General features: G+C 34.7%; 1 protein-coding gene across 3 annotated transcripts; it reads left to right on the plus strand.

Moving 5' to 3' along the window:
- The first annotated feature begins 902 nt into the window (after positions 1-902).
- On the plus strand, positions 903-21523 carry LOC145220031 (uncharacterized). Of its 3 annotated transcripts, XM_080087319.1 has the most exons (14): positions 903-1152; positions 2099-2261; positions 4056-4125; positions 4282-4380; positions 7314-7406; positions 13090-13188; positions 14202-14243; positions 16856-18148; positions 18565-18627; positions 19251-19316; positions 20154-20389; positions 20554-20721; positions 20857-21018; positions 21174-21523. In XM_080087319.1, the coding sequence occupies exons 2-14, from the start codon at positions 2232-2234 to the stop codon at positions 21195-21197; spliced, it is 2445 nt and encodes an 814-aa protein (XP_079943445.1). In that variant the 5' UTR covers positions 903-1152; positions 2099-2231; the 3' UTR covers positions 21198-21523. The 3 variants fall into 3 exon arrangements, with proteins under 3 accessions (XP_079943445.1, XP_079943452.1, XP_079943462.1); XM_080087326.1 differs by lacking the exon at positions 2099-2261; XM_080087336.1 differs by lacking the exons at positions 903-1152; positions 2099-2261; positions 4056-4125; positions 7314-7406 and having other exon boundaries at positions 4317-4380.
- Positions 21524-21915: the final 392 nt, after the last annotated feature.

Genomic DNA, 21915 nt, shown 5'->3' on the forward strand with positions numbered 1-21915 from the left:
AAATCTCACTATTTGTTTTTATTGTGTACTGGCAATTTGTGCCTGCAAAGCTTCTTTGCAATAAAACTGCATGTTGCTACAAAATTTATCTACTTCTTGGATTTCTGCACCATACAAGCAAATAAAGATATAACAATCACAACCAACTTTGAAATTACAAAATAGTTTAGTTGATATGAAGAGAGCCAAAAACAGCAATTTTGGTCAGCACAAGATGATGCGCATGACATAATACATCCTCTTGTCTGAAGGAAAGAGCCATTCTCGTTTAATTTATGCTATAAATGCATGCAAAGTACAAACTACTTCAAATTGCACTAACAAAATATAAACCCCTGCAGATGATTTATTCTTATGCTACAGCCAAATTAGGGTTGGGAGCAACAAAAGGTTTGTCCAGTGGTATTATAGTTGCTAGACCACTTAGAAATTTAGTCATTAGTCAGGCACGTTTCTTTCTGTGCTCGCGTTCTTTTAAACATTTTGCGAAATCAGCCAAAAATCGTTTTGCATCTTATCATACCTTGTGCCTTTGCAAAACTTGCAGACATACTACATCCTGGCACTGCGCTGTGCGTGATCCCCATTTTACTTGTAAAATGCCCTCTTTAGCAATAAGATTTTCTGTTTCTCAGCCTAAACACCACCTCTGTGCTGCATTTAATAAAGTGTCATTCATGCGTGTCGAGAACAATGAGTCGGCCTTCCTGGTTATAGAGTTCTTTGATTAATATCAAACACTTGACATACATTGCTGGAGCTTTAAATTTTGTTATGGCGCAACGCCGCGAAATATTCAGTAATTTTTTTGGTTAAATGCGGTTGGGAACCACTGGGTTAGGACCAGTCAGAAAAATAGTTTGTGAAACACTGCGGCGAAAAACAGTCAGGACAGGCATACGTTTAGTCCACCTGTTTGGCGGTTTGTTGACGGCGGCCGACGACAGAACAGAAGGGCGATTTTTTAACTTCGTAACTATAGTACCGGTAGCTCTTGTAGCTGTTTGTCCGTCATATACAAGAGTGGTGCCGGAACATTAAAATGTATTATAGCCTGCCATACATCTTGCTTTACTTGATTATTGCACAGGATGAGTTCGCCAAATTGACCTTTATTTCTGATTGGATGGCAGCAAAAACCGCTGATGCAAGGTACAATAATTAACATACCCTGTCTAAATAAATAATTATCAGTATGTTTGTAACTAAGAGTTGTTTTTTTGTGAAGGTTGCCATAAAAAGTTGTGTTTTAAGTCTAAACTAATTGTTTTCCACTTTTGTATATCACACCATTTTGTACTGTGTAAAGTTCAATGTGTTTTTAAATCTAATTTTGGTTTGTGTTTTTTGTTCCACTAAATGTTAATACATAACAACAAAATTGTTTTTGACCTTCTGCAGTCCAAGTTTTTTGGCATTTTGTCGTGGCAGCAGAACTAAGGTCATGTAGATATTTGACACAACAAATGAAATACGCTTGAGCTGTATGTATTTAAGAAACCTGAATTTTAAACCTGTATCAGTTTTTGCAACTTGTGTTTAGCAAGTTACCTAACAAAGTGAAAATGATATCATTTTTTTTTCGAGAAAGTTTGTTGCCAGACCTTATAACTTTCATCCATAAAGCAAAATACAGACAGTGTTGCAAAAAGGTTATCATTTTAACTAGTGTGTAATTAAAATTTGTTCTATTTTCGGTACACTGAATGTATAAACTATGACCCCCTCCCCTCCTAAAGGGGACACATTTTGATTCTAATTTGTTTTTTTCCTTCCCATGAAATGTTTGATGGATTTGGATAAAACTTTCACAGATAGTTAGTATAGTCATGTACATGTGACATTTGATTTGATTCAAACGGTAGTTTTTCCTAAGCGTAATAAGCCTGATGATTTTAGAACCCTTAATGGTTGCTCTAAATGCCTGTAGTGGTGAAATTTGTAAACTTTGTCTAAAAATTTTGAAATTTAGACAGTTTGAAATATGCAGAAACAATAATATTATGAAGGAGATAGGGACTCGATGAAATCACACATTATGGTTAAAGTCAAGGGTAATTAAAGTTTTAAAGTAAGATTGAAATTATTTTGCTTGCAGGAGTACAGGTAGTAAGGCTATTGAACCTATTTAAACCTGACTGTAACTACGTGTCAAGTAGTTTCCAACCAAACCAACATCTTTCCACTTCCATTAAGCTTTATACGGAACTAATTGGTTTCCTTTTTCGACAATGTCAAAAAAAGTGACAAAACAGCCTGAGGTACATGAAAAAAAAGTGCAAAGTGAAAAAAAATAATGAAATAATTAACCAGAACGGGTACAGTGTTGTATAGAACGTTGAAATCTTGATTATTATGGGTCCCCTTCCTTGAAGGGGACACATCTTGATTTTACTCGATTTCTTTTTTTTTTTTTCTTTTTTCTTCTTCTTTTTTTTTTTCTTCCCTGAAGTTTGTCCACCCCATTTTGCCCTGAAATGTTTGATGGATTTGGATGAAACTTTCACAGATGGTAGATATAGTTGTGTAGATGTGCCATCTGCTTCGTTTGTCATGATAACCCCAGTATTTACCCCGCTAGACCCCAAAATGTAAAATGTGGTTTGTGCGCACCACAAACGTTAGTTTTGTGTGATGTTATAAAGACAACTACATATGGTACTCATGTTTAAGGATTGCTTGGTGAACGTGTTTGCGGATAGCAGTCAAGGGGGTTGTTCACAGCCTTGTGACGTCATAAGTCATTAGGTTGTTTGTTAAAACGCCCCCTAGTGGTCAAAATTGAAACATTGGCCAATTTGGACAAAATTTTACAGGATTGTTGTTTGGGTCATCTTGTGACGTCATAAGTTATTACGGTTGTTGGTTAAAACGCCCCCTAGTGGTCGAAATTGAAACATTGGCCGATTTGGACAAAATTTTACAGGATTGTTGTTTGGGTCATTGCAGTTTCATATTTTCAACATTAGGGTGAAGAACCCCATCAGTTACCCCACTAGCCCCCTAAAATGGGTGAATATTTAAACAGGGTCGGAATTGGCTGAAATTTGGATAGCTTGTATAATTTGCCATTTACAATTGATGATTGTTGTGTTAAAACCTGTAGCCCCAGCATTTACCCCACTAGCCCCCTAAAATGGGTGAATTTTTAAACAGGGTTGGATTTGGCTGAAATTTGGATAGCTTGTACAATTTGCCATTTACAAATGATGATTGTTGTGTTAAACCCTGTAGCCCCATCAGTTACCCCACTAGCCCCCTAAAAAGGATAAATTTTTTAAACAGGGTCGGAATTGGCTGAAATTTGGATAGCTTGTACAATTTGCCATTTACAAATGACGATTGTTGTGTTAAACCCTGTAGCCCCAATAGTCACCCTGCTAGCCCCCTAAAATGGGTGAGTTTTTAAACAGTGGGCAATTGTTGGAAATGTTATGCCATTTATAGGTATCGATTGTTGTGTTTTACTTCTTTGTTTTAAACTAGACAAACTTTAAACAATGCTTGAATTGAGTCGATTTGTATAGTTTGAACTTTGCATAGCATGACTATTTAATCCTAGTACCAATCACAGTGTTTTACTTTACAACACCAAAGTTTCTTATGGTTATCTCTTGAAATGCAGTGTTTACAACTTTGCATGTGTGGGGACCCATGAGTTTCTGCCTGCAGAAACAACTAACGTTTTAAAAGACGGTGGCAAATATGGGACCCAATATAAAATAAGTGAAGGAATTATATTTATGTTTTAAAATAGATCATAGTGTATGTGCAAGGGCAATATGTGCTAAGCCACCCTTCTAGTTTGTAATTAAAACTGCTGGAAGAGCAATATTATACTTGTTCATAATTCAATTAAGCTGTTCATTTATTTCTGGATGTATGTTGTGTATACATAGTCACACTTTTTTTAATGAATAGCAAAAAATGCCTTTTTGTTTTAAAAAATGAAATATGATTCAGTGGCTGAATGGCTTGTATAACTAACTGTGGATTTACCAAATTGTTTGGTCGTTTTTAATGTAATCAAGTTACCAGAATATTGTTATTCTCAGGATGTTCAAACTTTTACTGAAATCCCACCGACAACTTCTCAAACATTAACTGCTCTACAAGCTGGTGAAGGTAAGGACTTTCGTTGGATAAGTAATATTGCGCAAAGATAAAAATCGTGAGATATGAAAACAGGGTAAATTTGGCAAGTAACGATGGCAAACAATTAAACAGTATTAGATGTTAAACAACTACCATTTCTGAACTTGATTTATTTATTATACCCAGACCAAAGTCTTAGAAAGAAGCAGGAGATTGATATGAAAGATGCAAAAGTTGATAATGCTGTGGTTGGAGTTCAAGGGGATGTGCATCAGACTTATAACTGTAAGCACATGTCTTATACATTAGGCGTAAAAAGCGACATGCTTTATTATTTAAAGTTTTGGCAAATGCTCGTGCCGTCATCATTGATGTTTTGCCGTCATCAGTGATATCATCGTTAAACTATCATTTTTACGAGACGGTTGTTTCAGACCTTTTCATCAGTTTTATAAGTGACTCAATGGGTTATAAATAGGTGCAATTGATGTAACCCGTCATAACATTTTGTCGAATTGTTTGAATAATAAAGCATGTCTCTTTTTACACTGTTTGGTCTGTTGACTGTATGAACAGAACCATGTCTAGTATTTGAAAAGAATTACAAGTTGCTGATAATTGTGGCTATTTTATTTCCCTCTGTGTTTGTCCACAAAGTTTAAAAGATAATATTTGTGAATTTCAGCATTTTGCAGGTGATAAGTATAGAACTTTTTAACCATTTACCCCAACAGTTACCCAAAGCATTAAATAAAATATAACATCAAATAATATCAAAGAAAAGTTGCTGGCATATGATATGATGTGAATAAATTTAATATCAGTTTGTGTAAAGGGTGTCCATCATTTTACAAAATGCTTCAAGCTAGCCCTGCAAATGACTCCCTAATATTTCGCTAGCACAACATAAAACTTGTCAGCTGTTGTCATTATTGGTAAAACCCTCTAAATTTCCACACTATATATTACTCTTTCTTTTCTAAAGCCCATCCATACCAATTTACACAAATTGGATAAGCCTTTAACAAATGATGATATAGTAAACAACAAGTCTTCTGTTTATCTGAATTTGTAACCCGGTAGTTGCCATGTCAGCCACAAACGAGTAAAACATTTTTACATTTTTTATGATGTTTGCTAATGCTCACTACATATAGTTTGGAGGGTGTGCCACAATATTGGTGACTTTAAAGTGGCAAAATTACTTTACATACCTTACTAGCCCCCTAAAATGAGTAAATTTTAGTTTTTGGTACTAAAATCTCTGGAGTGGCAGCCATCATAAAAATGCTATGCTGTTACCCTAACTTATGCTTATACCGAGTGGTTTCACACACCCATTTGTGTGTGTTTAGGCATTTTGATACGCAAAAATAGAGCTTGGTGGGGTATGGCTTGCTCATTTCTGCGAGACTAAAGCACATAAAAATCAGCCAAGCATGTAACCAGACAGACAATATGAAACAGACAAACTGACCTTTGGAGGTTCTGTTATGGCTTTAGTGGCCATTTACAAAATTTTAAACCATGGCAGATTGGAGTCAAATTTTGCAGTAATATTGATTAGGTCATTGTGGTTTCGTATTTTTTTGGTTAAGTGTCGAACCCCATTAGTTACCCTATGAGCCCCCTAAAATGGGTCAGGTTTGCTGAAACAGTGTCGAAATTGGCTGAAATTTGGGTAGAATGTATAATATGCTATTTTTAGGTTTTGATTGATGTGTTTTACATTGTAGCCCCAACATTTACCACCATTAGACCCCTAAAAAAGTAATTGTGTTTTAACAATGTTTTTATTGAATGAAATGTGGATAGCTAGTAGGGTTTGGCCAATATAAATGTAGATTGTTGTGTTTTACCCTATAGCTTCAACATTTACCCCACCAGTCCCCTAAAATAAGTGATTTTTTCAAACAAACGTCTGAATCAAAAGAAATTAGCCCCTAAAATGGGTGACTATTTTACCAATGTTCAAATTGAGGACAGCTTGTAGAGTTTGCTATTTATACATGTCTATTTTAATGTTAAATAAGACATTTTTCAAACAAAATCTTGGGTGAATCGTATTTGTATAGTTTGTACTCTACATAGTGTTATTATTTAAGCCCGGTGCAGATTACTGTGTTTTACCTTACGACATCCGACTTTCTCATGATTATCTCTTGTGTTTTCATGGTAAACACTTTATTTTCCTTTGCATGTGTTGGGACCCATAAGTTTCTGTCTGCAGAAACAATGAAAGTTCTAAAAGATGGTGGCTAATATGGGACCCAATATAAAATAAGCATAGGAAATATATTAATGTTTTTTGGGTCCCCTTGCCTAAACTGGACACATGTTGTTTTTGTTTGTAGTTTTTTTTCTGTCTAACTCTGGTTTGTAATGGTCATTTGGTCAAGAAAGATTGCTTTATTCAAATTGACACACATGTTAGGTATATTTCCAATTTTGATTCTCCAAATTTACAGTTTGACCCCAAATGAACCAGTGGTTGGGGCCCTCAAAACATAAAATTTTGAAAACGTCTGTACTGACTAAAGCTCAAGATTTAGGAGTTTCATGCTTTCTTGGTTGGAGCAATGTAAGGTATTATGAAGAAATTTGCAACTTTGAATTGGTTGGACCCATATTTTACCCCTTAAAGTCCCAAACATTTGATTTTAGCTTTTTCAGTCCTTTAGGTCTGAAATACAAGTTCTAATGTGCTGTAGTTTTAAACTATTGTTTGCAGTAGGTTACCAATTTTGCCTTAAATCGGCCAAATGGTTACCTTTACAGCCCATAGTATGTATACACTGGAAAGCCCAAGGAGTGATTAACTTCATTTTTGAGACATATACTCCAGAAACAATACATGAACTACATAAAAATCAGACAAAACGGCATTGTTGAACCCAAAGGACTGCATGTTATTGAAAACTATGTCAAAAGTTCTTTAATGGTTGTTCAGCAACTGCACGGCATAGGCTACAGAAGAACAATTTGTAATGTATACACTTGCTGCAAATTATCTTCCTAATTTGTCAGTGTCTCTAATACAGGAACACGATTTAATGTTAAGGACAAAGTGTGCTATTAAAGCACTTTATTTGGTTAACTTGGTATTTGAATTGTGTGGTTTGTAAATAGTGTGTATCCAGAATGAAGGGTTGTATCATTTAACAGCTCCTTGTATGGCAGAAATTTGGATTTTAAAATTTGTTAAATTTATAATGCAGTGCATCAAAGTCAACATGGGGATACTTTTCTATTACCACAATCAAATGTTACGGGAAACGTTGGATCGCACGAAACTACTAACATTGGAAGCCGTAAGTGTTGGCAGAAAAAAGCAAGCTTCAGTGTTGGGTTTATGATCGGAAAATGGCCTTTATTTAATGCTTGATAATGCCTGCAACCTTGCTAGCCTCTCACTCTTTGTAGTAAAGTGTATCAAGCTGTGAAGGGTAATGATAACAACATTTGTTAGTTGGCCTTGCTACTTTGCAGCTATATACAACTTTTCGGTGCTGTGCAGTTGTATGTTATTAATAGTAGGTCATGTGTCTTTGGCTGTGGCACAGTATTTCATATTTTATTACCTTCACATATAATAAACTTGTTTAATGATACTCTGTGTATGTAAAGCCAAATATTTTTTTGTACAAAACAATTTTGTACGTATATTGACATCAAGATGTTACTACATGCTCATCTATGGCCCGACAGTAGGTTGGCAAGTCAACTTCAACATATTGCAAAACGCAGCAAAGAACTAGAAGGGTGGCTTAGCACATTTTGTCATTGCACATACACTATAACCTATTTTAAAACATTCATACATTTCCTTTGCTTATTATGGGTCCCCTTCCCTGACGGGTACACAAATTAATTTTACTCAAATTTGTAAAATGTAAAATGTGTATCAAGCTGTGAGGGTAATGACTGAAACATTTATTAGCTGGCCTTGCTACTCTGCAGCTATATACAACTTTTCAGTGCTGTGCAGTTCTACCGTTTATACTCGCCGATAGATCGCGCCACCGTATAGGTCACACTATTAGTTTTGTGTTAAAAATGTTTCATTTGGAGTTGACTCGCATAAGTCGCACTGAAAATCTAGGGATTTGAAAGGCCCTTTCCCTAGCTTTATTGCATAGATAACTTCCTATTTTTTTTGTAGGGCTAAATGTAATCAAAATATGTTTATCGACACCTGTGAGCGATAATAAGAGCATGCACGCAAGCGCAGACCATACGATTTTTATGAATAACCAACTTGCTACAAACCTGTATATCATTGCCAGTACATTCAGACCCCTAACCTTGTTTGAGAAATGACAAAAATATATACACACATAAATTTGTTAAAAAATTATTTGAAAACTTTATAATTAACTGAAAACGTCAATTAAAACATATCCTGTAAAATATCCACCGGAAATTTCGGCTTAAATGTCTATTTACTTGTGGGCACGTTTCAAAAATTTGTTCTAGACTAGTCTAGTAATATGCGCATAAGCTGGTGAAAAAAGTTTTAATCAGATTCGAAACCTTCGAATTCCTGACTCTCATCACTACTCTTAAAGAGCTGCCTCATTTGCTCATCACTTATGAAGTCATCAACCCCATAATCATAATAGTCATTCAGTTCATCATCATTACCGGTAGTTTCATCTCGAGCTTCATCTTGAGGATTAATGGGATCAGCAGGTGCTGTACTGGGAGTCATCAAATCTTCATGCAAAAAGTCATCTTATGTGCCATCCATTGCATTAGAAATACCACATTTCTTAAACAATTTTATATAATGTCATCAGAAATGATCTCCCAAGCGTCCTTCACTCACTGCACTACTAAGCTTAGTCCAGGCCTCTTCATCGCCCCACTTTTCGTGAACTCCTTTTCACCAGATACCATCCAGGTGTTCCACAATTTTCGAAGATAAGTCTTTTCGAAGTAAGGTTTATTAATTGATACGTCAAGAGGTTGCAAAACAGAGGTGCACCCCCTAGAATTACTGCTTGTCTGGTTCCCTACTCCTTCAACTTTTCCGTAACAGAATCACAGCGATGGGCCCTCAACATATCCAAGACCAATAAAGTTTTGGGTTTCAGCAAACTTCCTGGTTTTCTCATGAACATTTTATGTAACCAAACTTTTGTTAGAGCTTCATCCATCCATTCTTTTGGGTGAACTTTAACAACAACACCTGGTGGAAAAGTCTCCTTTGGCATGTTCTCCCCCCTAACATAACCAGTGGACAATTTTTTCCATCAGTTTGGCAAGCAAGCACAACAGTAAAGTATTACTTTTCGTGACCTGTGGTTTTTACTGACACAGTTTTACTTCCCACTTTATCCACTGTGTATTTCCAGGCATGTCAAAATACGTAGGCATTTCGTCCATGTTGATAATGTTTTTCAAGACGAAATCAAACGTTTTCCGCTCCTTTATTACAAATGCGAAAAAAATGTTCACTTTCTCATCAATATACCTGAGCAATATGCATTTTGTCTTAATGTCAACCCGCCCTTGTTCATGAACCTATTACACAGTCTGCTGATGCCTTAAAGTTCGGAAAATTGTACTTTGGTGCTATCTGAAGGGTCCTAACCCTAATGGCCAGTCTTGTCACTATTAGTCCATTACTTCTTAGGTCTAACACCCACTCACTCAGTTTATTTTCTATATCCTTGTATGGGGTTACACCATACCTCCCATCCCTTTTACTTTTGGGCATCGTTTTTAACTGTTCTTTCTGTTTTCTCCAACCTCTGACCACCTTTTCAGACACACTACACTCTCTTTCTGCTCCCCTGTTTCCATATTCTTCTGCATAGTCCTCTAGTTATGGGTTTCCTGAAGGGGACACATATTGATTTTACTCAAATTGTTTGTTTTTTTTCTTGTTTTTTCTTCTCCCCAAAGTTTGTCAGACGCATTTTTCCATCAAATATTTAATGGATTTGGCCGAAATTTACACAGATGGTAGATATAGTTATGTAGATGAGCACCCCACCTTGTTTTTGTTGATAACCCCAGTATTTACCCCGCTAGCCTCCTAAAATGGGTTATTTTTTTCCCAAAGTTTGTCTGACTCGTTTTTCCATCAAATGTTAGATAAATTTGGATGAAATTTACACAGATGGTACATATAGTTATGTAGATGTGCATCCCACTTTGTTTTTGTTGATAACCTCAGTATTTACTCGGCTAGCCCCTAAAAATGTGTTATTTTCTTCCCAAAGTTTGTCCGAATCCTTTTTCTATCAAATGTTTGATGGGTGTGGCTGAAATTTACACAGATGGTAGATAAAGTTATGTAGATGTGCATCCAACTTTGTTTGTCCAAATAACCCTAGTATTTACCCTGCTAGCCCTAAAATGGGTGAGTTTGTAAACAGTCAGAATTGGCTAAAACTTGGATAGCTTGTAGAGTATGCCATTTATAGTTGTCGATTGTTGTGTTCAACCCTGTAGCCCTAACATTTACCCCACAAGCCCCTAAAGTGTAAAACATATTTGTATGTTACTGGAAACCACGAACGAAAGATTTCTGTTGCCCAATAGTGTTACAAGGGCAAGCAGTTGTATGTTACTCGGTTGTGAATTGCTTGGTGACCGTTTTTGTGCCATGGCAGTTAGGGAGTTGTTGCCCTATGACGTCAGAAACATTACGGTTGTTGCTCAAAACACCTCTGGTGGTCGAATGATTGGCGGATTGGGCTGAAATTTTGCAGTACTATTGATTGAGTCATTGAGGCTTCCTATTTATTTAGTTTGTATGTCAGACCCCATTAGTTACCCTACTAGCCCCCTAAAGTGGGTCAGTTTTTTAAACAGTATGGGGATTGGATAAAATTTGAGTAGTATGTGGACTATGCTATTTGTAGGTTTCAATTGATGTGTTTACCTTGTAGCCCCAACATTTATTCAACTAGCCCCCTAAAATAAATGAACTTTTGAAAAACATCCTAATTATATGAAATTTTGCATAGTTTATTAAACATACTAAGTCCTCAAATGTTATGTTTTGACCTGTAGCACCACAACTTAACCGAATAATCTCTAAAATGTGTAACCTTTTTCACAATGTTCGAATTGAATGAAAACCGGACAGCTTGTAGAATTTGCTATTTATTTTTTGTTTTACCTCATTATGCCACTGCTTACTCCTTTGATTCTTTGAAAACGAACATTAAATAAGACATACTTCAAACAATATCTGGGGTGAATCCAAATTTATATAGTTTGTACTCTACATAGTATTATTATTTAGGCCCAGTGTCGATCACTGCGCTTTACCTTACAAAAAACGTTCACATGGTTATCTCTTGAAATGCATTATCTACAACTTTGCATGTGTGGGGACCCATGAGTTTCTGCTTGCAGAAACAACTAAGGTTATGGTATCCAATATAAAATAAGCGTAAGAAATATATCAATGTTTTAAAATAGGTTATAGTGAATATGCAAGGGCAATATGTGCTAAGCCACCCTTCTAGTTACTGACTACTTTTTCACATATTGTTTTTGTCCGTATTTTTTTTCTTTTTTCTGTCTAACGTTGGTTTGTTAAATGCGTTTGGTCAAGAAAGAGTGCTCCAAATTTAATAAAATTTACACCAATGTTAGTTTTTAATCCAAATTTGATCCTCCTGAAGTTTGACCCTAAATGACCCAGCGTTTCACCCGCAGGCCCCCAAAACGTATTTTTTTGTTAAAATTGCTGCACTGACTAAAGTACAGCATTTCTGTGATATGCTGTGTTGTTTGGTGCAATATAAGATATTTTAAAGAATTTTGTATCTTTTTTTTTGATTCACCCCTTAAACCCCCATATATTCATTTTTGTTTAACGCTGGTTTGTTAAATGCGTTTGGTCAAGAAAGAGTGCTTTAAATTTATTCAAATTTGCACAAATGTTAGTTATTGTTCCAAATTTGACCCTCCTGAAGTTTGACCCCAACGACCCAGTGGTTTAACCGACCCCCCTCCCCACGGCTGTGCTGACTAAAGTACTCTGAGAGTTTCATGGTTTGTTGGTTGGTGCAATGTAAGGTATTCTAAGGAATTTTGTAACTTTTTATTGGATTCACCCATTTTACCCATTAAACCCCCAAATAGTAAGTTTACGCCAAAAATACAAGCCCTAACTTGCTGAAATGTTAAACAATTGTTTGCAGTAGGTTATTCGTTCAGTACTTAAAATTTTGCTTTAATCGGCTAAATAGTTACTTTTACAGCCCATAATATGTGTACACTGTCAGTCAGATAGAAGTCTCAACTCTCAAAGGGGTAATTCACTTGTTTACCATTAAATCGAGCGAATGCAGCAGGATTGCTCAGCTTGATGTCCAGGCAGACATTTTACGAGACCGTCGTTTCAGGGATTAGAAATCAGCTGTTTTTGCGCAGCTACGCTATGTTGTTTTATTAAGTATCACGCACATTTTCAGTTGTGAAAAATTGTTTTAAAAACTGACCTTGATCGACAATATCAAGGTCAAAGCATGAGATTAAATTAAAAGTATTTTTCCTATTCTTATGTCCTGTTTTTTGTAATTGTATGACAATAATGATGCAAAAAGAATACGGACAAAACTTTTAAAGCTGGGTTATTGCTTAAGTTGTTTAAGTATTTTCTTAAGAATCTAAAAATAACCAGGACGTTAAATCTGCACAAACACGCCTGTGGAGACACATCTGTTTTTGCTTGCAAAAACAATCCTATATGTAGATCAAATGATGTGTATAGTAAATTGGTAAATATCGTATAGAATATATAAAATGGAAGTATATCAGAAAGCCACCTTTCTAGTTGGAAAATACTTTTATGTTCTATGTTTTGTACAAACTGAACAATACACATATCAAAAGATTACACAAGCAAGCAACAAGCACAGTCAAAGAGAAATTTTGCTGTTGTGAACACCTTCTTCAAATACATTAAAAGGGCAATAAACCACCAATACTGCATCAATAAAACATGCATTGCTTTAAATTTTTCAGAGCAAAGTGTTGGAAACCAGTGGAATGTGAACATGGGCAGTGCATCGGTTGCTGGTCCCTCCAATATCGGAAATCAAACTATTTATCAGCAGAATAATTGTAAGTGTAACTTTACATGGTATTTTATGTGCAATGCTGTGCAATGTATAACCAAGTACTACTCTTTGAGCAGTTTTTATTTTAAATATTTGACGCTTCAAAGTCCTATATAAGATGCCTTCAGTACTTTATGGTGAAAAGCGTAATCGTAATAAAATCAGCCATGCATTAGTTCAGACTTTTAAAACAAAAACTTTAACACTTCGGAGGAGGTTTATAACTGCTTTTCATTTGGCTACTTACTGATTCTATCCGCAAATTCTCATGCTATCATTTTGGACAATATTTTTGTCATTAAACTTATGAATATATCTGCATATAGTGCTTCAAAGAAATCAGTTGTTGTTGCACAACAATGCTATGTGGTTTTTAGCCATTAGGTTAGCATGGGATTTGGGTTTTTTGCACAAGGTTGCATACCTTATTGTTTTATGTTAAACTGAACTCCTCAGCCGGGTATAGTATATGCCTGGCAAATTGTCATTGAACGAAATGGCAGAACTATGCATCTCCAAAAGCTGTGTTAAATGGTGATTAAACAAGTATTGTCAGTTGAGCTACTGCATGGTGACAGAGCGCCATTTGGCACTTACTAGACACTCAACTCCCATGGGAGTGATTAATTGGTTTACAATTGGTATGAAATTGCCTCTGCTTTATGCTTGGCCACTCAACAGGGGAATGTTTCTGAAGAAATAAAGCTATTTCATTTTTGTCAGTTTTTGTATGTTATGGTAATTATGTTAAAAGAACACAGACAAGAAGTTTAAAAGTTGTGTTAATGCTTTCTACTAATATGTCCTTTGAAATCTAAAAATAATCATGTCATATTAATACCATTACAAAATTGCATCAACTCATGTGTGAGTATCCATTTTCCATGAGAAAACAACCATTGTTGTAGCCAAATAGTGTTTATAGTAAATCTTTAGATAGGACATAGCGTATATAATTTGACAATACATATAAATAAGTTTACTTCTTAATGGCTATAAACTTGCATTTTTATTCAGACGTCTCTGATGATAAGAAGTCACCATCTGATGCTGACAAAGGTAAAAATATTAGATGGACATGTTTTGTTTTTTTTGAAAAAAATCTCATTAAACAATGCCAAGTTTTTATCTGAATTACTCTGTTTCTTACCCAGTGTTTTTAAGCTTATTCGAGCCTTATTTTAATGCATAACTGTTGCAGCACTCCACCACCCATTCAAAAGTTCCATAAATAACTGCATAGCTGTATTCGAGTACATTAATACTTTAATATTTATCCAGCAAGTATTTGTATCCATGAACAGTCAATAAAAATACAACAATCGGCAGTAGAAATAGTATTTGAATTTTTTTTACAAATGAATAATTACATACTTTTTGTTACACACTAATTATGTGACACATATTGTTTTTGTTTGTGTGTTTTTTTTCTTCTGTTTAGCACTTAGTTGTTCTGCATTAGCGGTCACCAAACTCATTTCATCCAGTCCGCGACCACATTTTTCGTTTTCCTAAATCGAATTGATAACTTTAGAACATTCAAAAACGGAATTTTTTCTGTCGCGATAAGTAGAATTGATATTATCTGGTTTCATAGGATTACGATGACCAAGATTGATCCAAAGCCAGTTTGTTACATCACAAACAAGACCACAAATGTTAATTGTGCACTAACAATTTTCTTCTTTTGTTACTTGTGACAAAATATACAAGCATTTCACGTAAGATGAGACTAACTTTTTTAATAATTTAACAGTCACTTCACCAGATTTTGAATGGGGTTGTGGAAAGATTATTTCTTGGCGCCCCTCTAAAATCGCATCGAGGTCTAAGTTTGGAAATACGGCGCTAAGACATGTAAACTATGCGGCCTGTGCGAATCATTATAAAACGTATCTGGCTGGCAGTGAAAAAAGTTTTGTGACTCCTGTTCTACATGATTGGTCAAGAAAGAGTGGTTCAAACATATTTAAATTTACACACATCCAAATTTGATCCCCTTTAAGTTTGACCCCAAATGACCCAGCAGTTCACCCACAGGCATCCAAATTAATTTTTTTATCAGCTCTATATTACATGATCTAGAAGTTTCATACTTTGTTGGTTGGTGCATTGTAAAGTTTTTTGTAACTTTTTGTTGAATTCACCTTTTTTTATCACTTAACTTTCAAATATTTGTTTTTTCGTTTACTGGTCTTGAAGTATACAAGCCCTAAAATGCTGAAATTTAAAACAATTGTTTATTTAAAAGGTTCCTCGTTTTATTTAAAATTTTAGTGTGATGGGTCAACTGGTCACATTAACAGCCCCAAGTATGTAAACCTTCATGTTACATGTTAAAATGCACATCTTCAGTTTGGGAAAGGTTTCATATCTTAGGCATAATGTAAACTCAATAAATAGTACTTAGCTTTGTTATACTTCAGGCAAAACTACCTATGTTGATTAACATAAAAGTCAAGGGCTGTGTGCTATTAAAAATCATTTCAAAAAGTCGTTAATTGATTGTTTGGTTGCCATATGTTGAGAAGCTACTGCAGTTCAATGGTTACCTTTTGCAAAGCAAAGTTAATTGAAAAACAATTTGTTATGTTATGTAATGTAATAACGGTGTAGCTGCAGCGCATCTACCATCCCTCCACCAATTGTACTCTCAATTTTGTCGCGCTTTTTAACGTCTGAACGTTGCGCAGCTATTTCCGGCATGGTGAATGTTTTAGCGCAATTGTGATGCTACAATTTTGCCCGGCGAAATAAACTCAACTCATGCATACCTTTACTGTAAAATATTTTTTAATTTGTCAATGTCTGTACTACTGTCTGTTTGTTTAGAAAAACTTTTAACTGTTTTAAAACTGGTCTTGGACAGCTATATTTAGGTTAAAGCTAAAGATTGAATTCGCACACCGTTGAATTTTACCCTTATTTTACTAATTTTGTAAATATATGACAATATAATGTCGTAAATAAATTATGGGCCAAGCCTTTAAAGTTTGGTTTAACGCTTTCTACTAATTTGTCTCTAAAAAAATCATTTTTAACCCAATTTGCATAAACAAATGTATGCGGCCTATTTTATATAAGGTCAAATGGTGTGTATGGTAAATTGGTAAATAGTTTATGGATTATAAATGGAAAATATTTAAAAAAGAAACCTTTCCAGTTTTTTGAAGAGTTTGATCTTTGTCTTTAGTATTCTCCTTTACTAATGAAGTAAACAAAATGTGGACATAGTGTATCTAAAATCATAACATTATCAATTTGCATAGACACATCTTAGGGACCAAATTTGTTTCTACCTACAGAACAATTATGTGGACAAATGCCACATATAGGGATCAAATTTGATTCAGTTAACAAATGCATATTCCTTGCATGTATGGTAATTGGTGTATGTTGCAAACCCTAAATAAGTTGTACTAAATATAAATTGGGAACATATTTAAGAAACGCCTGGTTAATATTTAAAATATTTTATTGTTAAAGCAAAATTTTAGATTTTATCCTTCCCTGAAGGGAAGCTTATTGTTTTCATACACGTTTTTTATCTACTTTTTATCCCATTATTTGTTCACGCTTTGATTCAGAAAAGATGGTTTAAGTGTAATAATCTGTTTGTTTGTTTTGACTGTTTTTGCTTATCACCTGTTTCATATGCAATTTAATTTCAGTTGCTGCCATCAACAAGCACCAGGCGCATCATATGCAGAGCCTACCAGAAAGTGTGGTGTTTTATGATGAAATACTGAAACCCAAACAACTACCTGATGTACATCCAGAAATGCATGAGTATAAGGCCTATGAAGGAGGTCCTGTGGAGAGAGCGAAATTCAGACCATCTACACAACAGCAATTTGGCTCTTCTTCACATAAACAGCCTGTTTCTTTTGATAAAATTGTATATTTAACTTGCAAAAAAAGGTTTATTGCTTTAGTTGGCCCACCTGGCTCAGGAAAAACTACTCTTTCTAAACAATTGGCAAAGTTAAGTCAACCAAATCAATCTGCCAAGTTCCTACTTAGGTTCATGGATCTGAGTTATAATCAACCTCTAACATGCAAACAACTTTTCGTTGACAATCTTTGTCCTGAGTTGGATGACAAAACGAAAGAAAATGCATTCCAATGGATGATAGAAAACCAAGATAAGTGTGTTTTTGTTCTTGACGGCTTTGACCAAGCAACAATGTCCCTTGCAAAAATGAAAGCATGTAATGAAAGTTATGATAAAGCATTAAAAATTGAGCAACTGTTAGCAAATCTTTGTTGCAAGAAATTTTTTAAAGATTCTTTGCTAATATTCACATCACGCCCACACAGTATTCTTAAAATCCCATCAGAGCTTCGTCCAGATGTCACAGTTCATGTCGATGACCTTTCAACTGAAAACATGAAAAAGCTGTTTTGTGCTTTGGCTGGGGACAAAGCAGATGATATGTGGGATTTGTTTTCCACCACAACCCCACAACTTTTAAGTCTTTGCCATAATCCTTTGTTACTGCAATTTATTATTTTTGCTGTTTTACATAAGGACTTAAGTAAAGTGAAAACAGTCACAGAGGTTTTCCAAACTGTGTTAGAGCAACTGAGATACTCCGAACATGCTCGCAACATTTATATAAGTGAGTTATGGAAGCCACTTGGAAAAATGGCATATGATGGCATGCGGGAGAAAACAGTAGTTTTTGAAAAAGAAAAACTTGGAGGCCTCAAGGCCACCGATATCCAAGATATTATCATAGCCTTTGCTCGTAAACTTGGATTTCCAAACCAACGACTATTTGATGGTGACGAGCTATTTTACTTCTCGCATCAAATGTTGCAGGAGGTGTTTGCAGCCAAATACATCTGTGAATTCATGTCAGATAAAGAATTCCACCAAATCATTCCGGAGGTGACGAAGGGAGGTCATTGGTCAATGGTTCGACGATTTTTGTGCGGTCTCTTACTTGGAGACAAAAAAGGTGTGTTGCCTGAACTGTTATTGGATAAATCATTGGTCAATGTACTGTGATCAGCACTCCTCAGTACCATTTAGTTTACCTTATATTTAATGTCAAACTAGTAACTTCTCCTATGTGCATGTATTATATTGTAAAAAAACATTATATTTAACATTAGGTTGTTAAAACTTTCCATAAATTTTTGCAACTTTTTTGCAGCCTGCTGTGTTGGCATGTTGATTGCTTAACTCTACAGCCACACTATTTAACCTGCTAAACACCTAAAATTGGCTCAAATTATCTAGCAATGTCTAAATTTCTCATTATAGCAAACATATAGCATGCTTCTATAGTATTTAAATGTACCAAATTTTGAAATAGGCCGCAGTGTTTGTGAAATGGCAACGTTATAAATATATCCTGTTTCTGTTTTGTAGATGTGCCATCTGAAAGTTCGTCTGAACGAGTTACTTGTTTTGCACCCATGTGCCGAAAAGCTGGTAGTTGTTATGTTGTAGTTAAGTTTTGATTTGGCATTGTATGTGATTGTAATTGCATATTACCTCGTCACCTGCAAGACTGGACTTCACAAATGGCCTGTTCCAAATAATTAGTAAAAAATAACTGAAGTGAAGCTGCTTTATATTGTCTTTTCCGAAACATTTTAGACCTATTGTTTATTTGTTTTCATAGTTGCAAGACAAATCACAAATATACGTTGCAGCTAACCTGTAATATAAAACGTTATTTGACGGCAGTACAACACTTAAAGACGATCACAAGAAACACTGTTTGCTTGATTTGTGGAACATCTTACAGAAACAAAGAACAAAAACATTTAAACGCACTGTACTTCGTCATGTTGGACAGCTAATAAAGTATGCAATCTTGGCACATATAATGTTACAACGTAGTCAGTGGTGAAAAATATATTCGAAGATGTAATTGCAAGTAACTGTCCCATAATGCTATGACACTTCAACACGGTTCGTGATATCATACGTGCACATTACGGTCTTGTCTTTTTATTTACACCATTCTTGTCTTTTCATGTCTTTCTTACACTATTACCAAAACAAACGTGTGTTTTGTCATTTTCTTTGCTAACTTTCTGTTTTTGCAGGCAAGGTTGAGATGTTTCGCAAAAAACTTTACATGAAAACCTACGTGCGTGGATATAAATTGATTGGTAAGTGTTTTTACAAATCATTATTTAACACACCCTTTTTGTAACTATAATTACACTCCAAACGGTAATATTTTTTAGATCTTCACAGTCCTTATCCTGAAAATAAACGCATTTGAAATGGTAAAGCCTTAGTTTGTCAGCGATATTAAATAATTATGTTATACCAGCGCAATAATTTATTGCCAAAATAAAAACAATTTTTATGTTAAATTTAAATTAAATCTTGAAAATAATAAATTAAAATCATAAGCACTGTTAGCGGAATTTGGCCATAACATTAGTACTACGATTGCATTGTTGTCTGTGACTTAATAAATCCTGTATTACGTCATAACTAACACATTGTGTTTGTGGAACATTTTGCTTACCAAGTAAATTTGTAAGTCAGAAGCCGTTTAAAGTTTTGGAGGAAGGACGCATTAATTTTGCTCTCGTGTTTAGATGCTAAATTAGTAATTTTTAATCGCTGATAGTGTTTATTCTTTGACAAAGTAAGTAAGGTGGAAAGTTGTGCAAATAAACAGGTAGGCAGACTTAATTAAAACTTACTAATACAGTATAATGTAAAAAAGTGGTTTTAATTAACTTTGGTTTAGCAATAATGCAAATAGGCAACAGTCGCATTTTTTTCTTAATATCCTAGGTTGTGAATATTTTTGTGATAATAAATAAATTTTTTAAAACCTAAATTTATAAATTTAATCCTTGCTTTTGCCTTTAAAAGTTATTTAAAGAACTGTTTTGGTCCACCCAAACTCCGAGATTATATTCTTGTCGTCCAGTTCTAGCTTTTTATACAATCCACAGCATCTAAAAAAATTATTTATATTTAATTAGATCTGCTGACGGACTTGCAAGAATGCTCAGATGATGAAAAGGATTTTCTTGCAAGTAATCTTCCTGTGAAGTTTGATTTCATCGGCACTCCCATCTCATCGAGTGCAGCGCACGCCTTGGCTGAAATCCTCCCGAGGTTGAATCGAACTGTTGAGGAGCTGGGTCTTGAAGACTGCCACCTGAACTCAGACACACTGAGGGTGATTTGTGGAGGAATCAGTAAAATGAAACACGAGGTTTGTTATGATTGTGATTTTGTTTCATGAGAATATTTTTTAATTTTTACAAAATTTACAAAACCTGAAATTAAATAAATGACGACACAATTACGTCACTCGTCACGTGACAGTTAATTTGTTCAGTTAATATTTGGGACAAATAATCATCAAATCTTGCGCAGATGGAAGGACTTAATCTGAATCATAACAAGTTCGGAAACGTCGGGGTCGAAATTGTTTCCGGGTTATTAGGGAAATTGAAACTGAGGAGGTTGTGGCTGAGGAAATGCGGGATTTCTGCAGCTGGTTTGGAAGTTTTATGCGGAGAAATTAAACACCTTGATATCCCGGTGAGATTTTTTTTAGTTCTACTTTGTTACAAAATCTGAAATTAAATAAATGACGACACAATTACGTCACTCATCACATGACAGTTAATTTGTTTAGTTAATATTTGCGACAAATAATCATCAAATCTTGTGCAGATGAAAAAACTTAATCTGGGTCAAAACAAGTTCGGAAATCCCGAGGTCGAAATAATTTCCGGTTGTTTGAGGAAAGTTAAGTTGTTGGGTTTGCCGTATTGCGGGATTTCTGATGATGGGAAACAGATTTTATACAGAGAACTGGAAAGACTCGGACTTCCCGTAAGATTGTTTGTTCGATTTATAGATAAACATTTTCCAACACAAAATCACCTGTGAATAAAATAGTGACGTAAATATAATATGAACTTTGTGTGTGATTCTACTTGTGTTGTTTAGAAAGATTTCAGCTGAATGTTTTTTTTTTGTTTTTGCAGCGGAAGACTGTTTTTTTCTACTAGTAGTCCGATGAAGAAAACGAATTTTCCGACACCGATAAAGTTTTGACGAAAATTAAACTTCTACTTCAAACTTTTTCATCAACACGATTTTTACAAACTTCCACAATTTTCCTTTGCTTTCGTTTTATTATTTGTGGTTCTCGTGCTAATAAAATATAAAGAAAACATTTTTTTTAAAGAAGTTTTAGTCACAAGCTTGTTAAATCAAATTAAATAAAAAAAAACAAGAATAAATTTACTTCAAAGTTTTAAAATCAACCAAAATTTTTCCAAACTGCATCGTTACCATGATAATAAAATTCACACCTATTCATGCAAATTAGAAAAATAGAAATACGTTTGTTTTGCAGAACTGGGTGTTTTGGAAGTGTAGATGAATTGTATTTCGAAGTTTTAAAATTTGTTTCTATTTTACCTACCTGATTCGTAAAATAATTATGTTTTTTATGTGCATGCACTGCATGTGCTGGCTCCAGAGCTGCCACTCCTTGGGATTTTTTCTGAATATCTTTGGATTTCAGTTCTGACTCCTGAGCTTGAGATATTAGGAGACCTTTTTAAAAACTTCTTTAATGTATTGCGTCAAATAAGTCTAAACTTAAAATACATAAATATATGGGCCTGGCGTACTATAAAATACATAATATTTTAATTTCAACATATAAAAAGTATAAACTTAAAATTTACAAAAAGAAATTTGAAAAAAAATCTTGCATCT

This window comes from Phallusia mammillata, chromosome 1, assembly GCF_965637545.1.
Source record: "Phallusia mammillata chromosome 1, kaPhaMamm4.hap1.1, whole genome shotgun sequence".
In the NCBI taxonomy this organism is placed as follows: Eukaryota; Metazoa; Chordata; class Ascidiacea; order Phlebobranchia; family Ascidiidae; genus Phallusia; species Phallusia mammillata.

Bases quoted from the DNA above. Each gene is read 5' to 3' on its own strand.
- LOC145220031 (XM_080087319.1), top strand. From the start codon at position 2,232: ATGTCAAAAAAAGTGACAAAACAGCCTGAG. The intron at 18,628-19,250 runs GTAGTTGTTATG...CTGTTTTTGCAG, and splicing joins ACCCATGTGCCGAAAAGCTG to GCAAGGTTGAGATGTTTCGC. The intron at 20,722-20,856 runs GTGAGATTTTTT...AATCTTGTGCAG, and splicing joins TTAAACACCTTGATATCCCG to ATGAAAAAACTTAATCTGGG.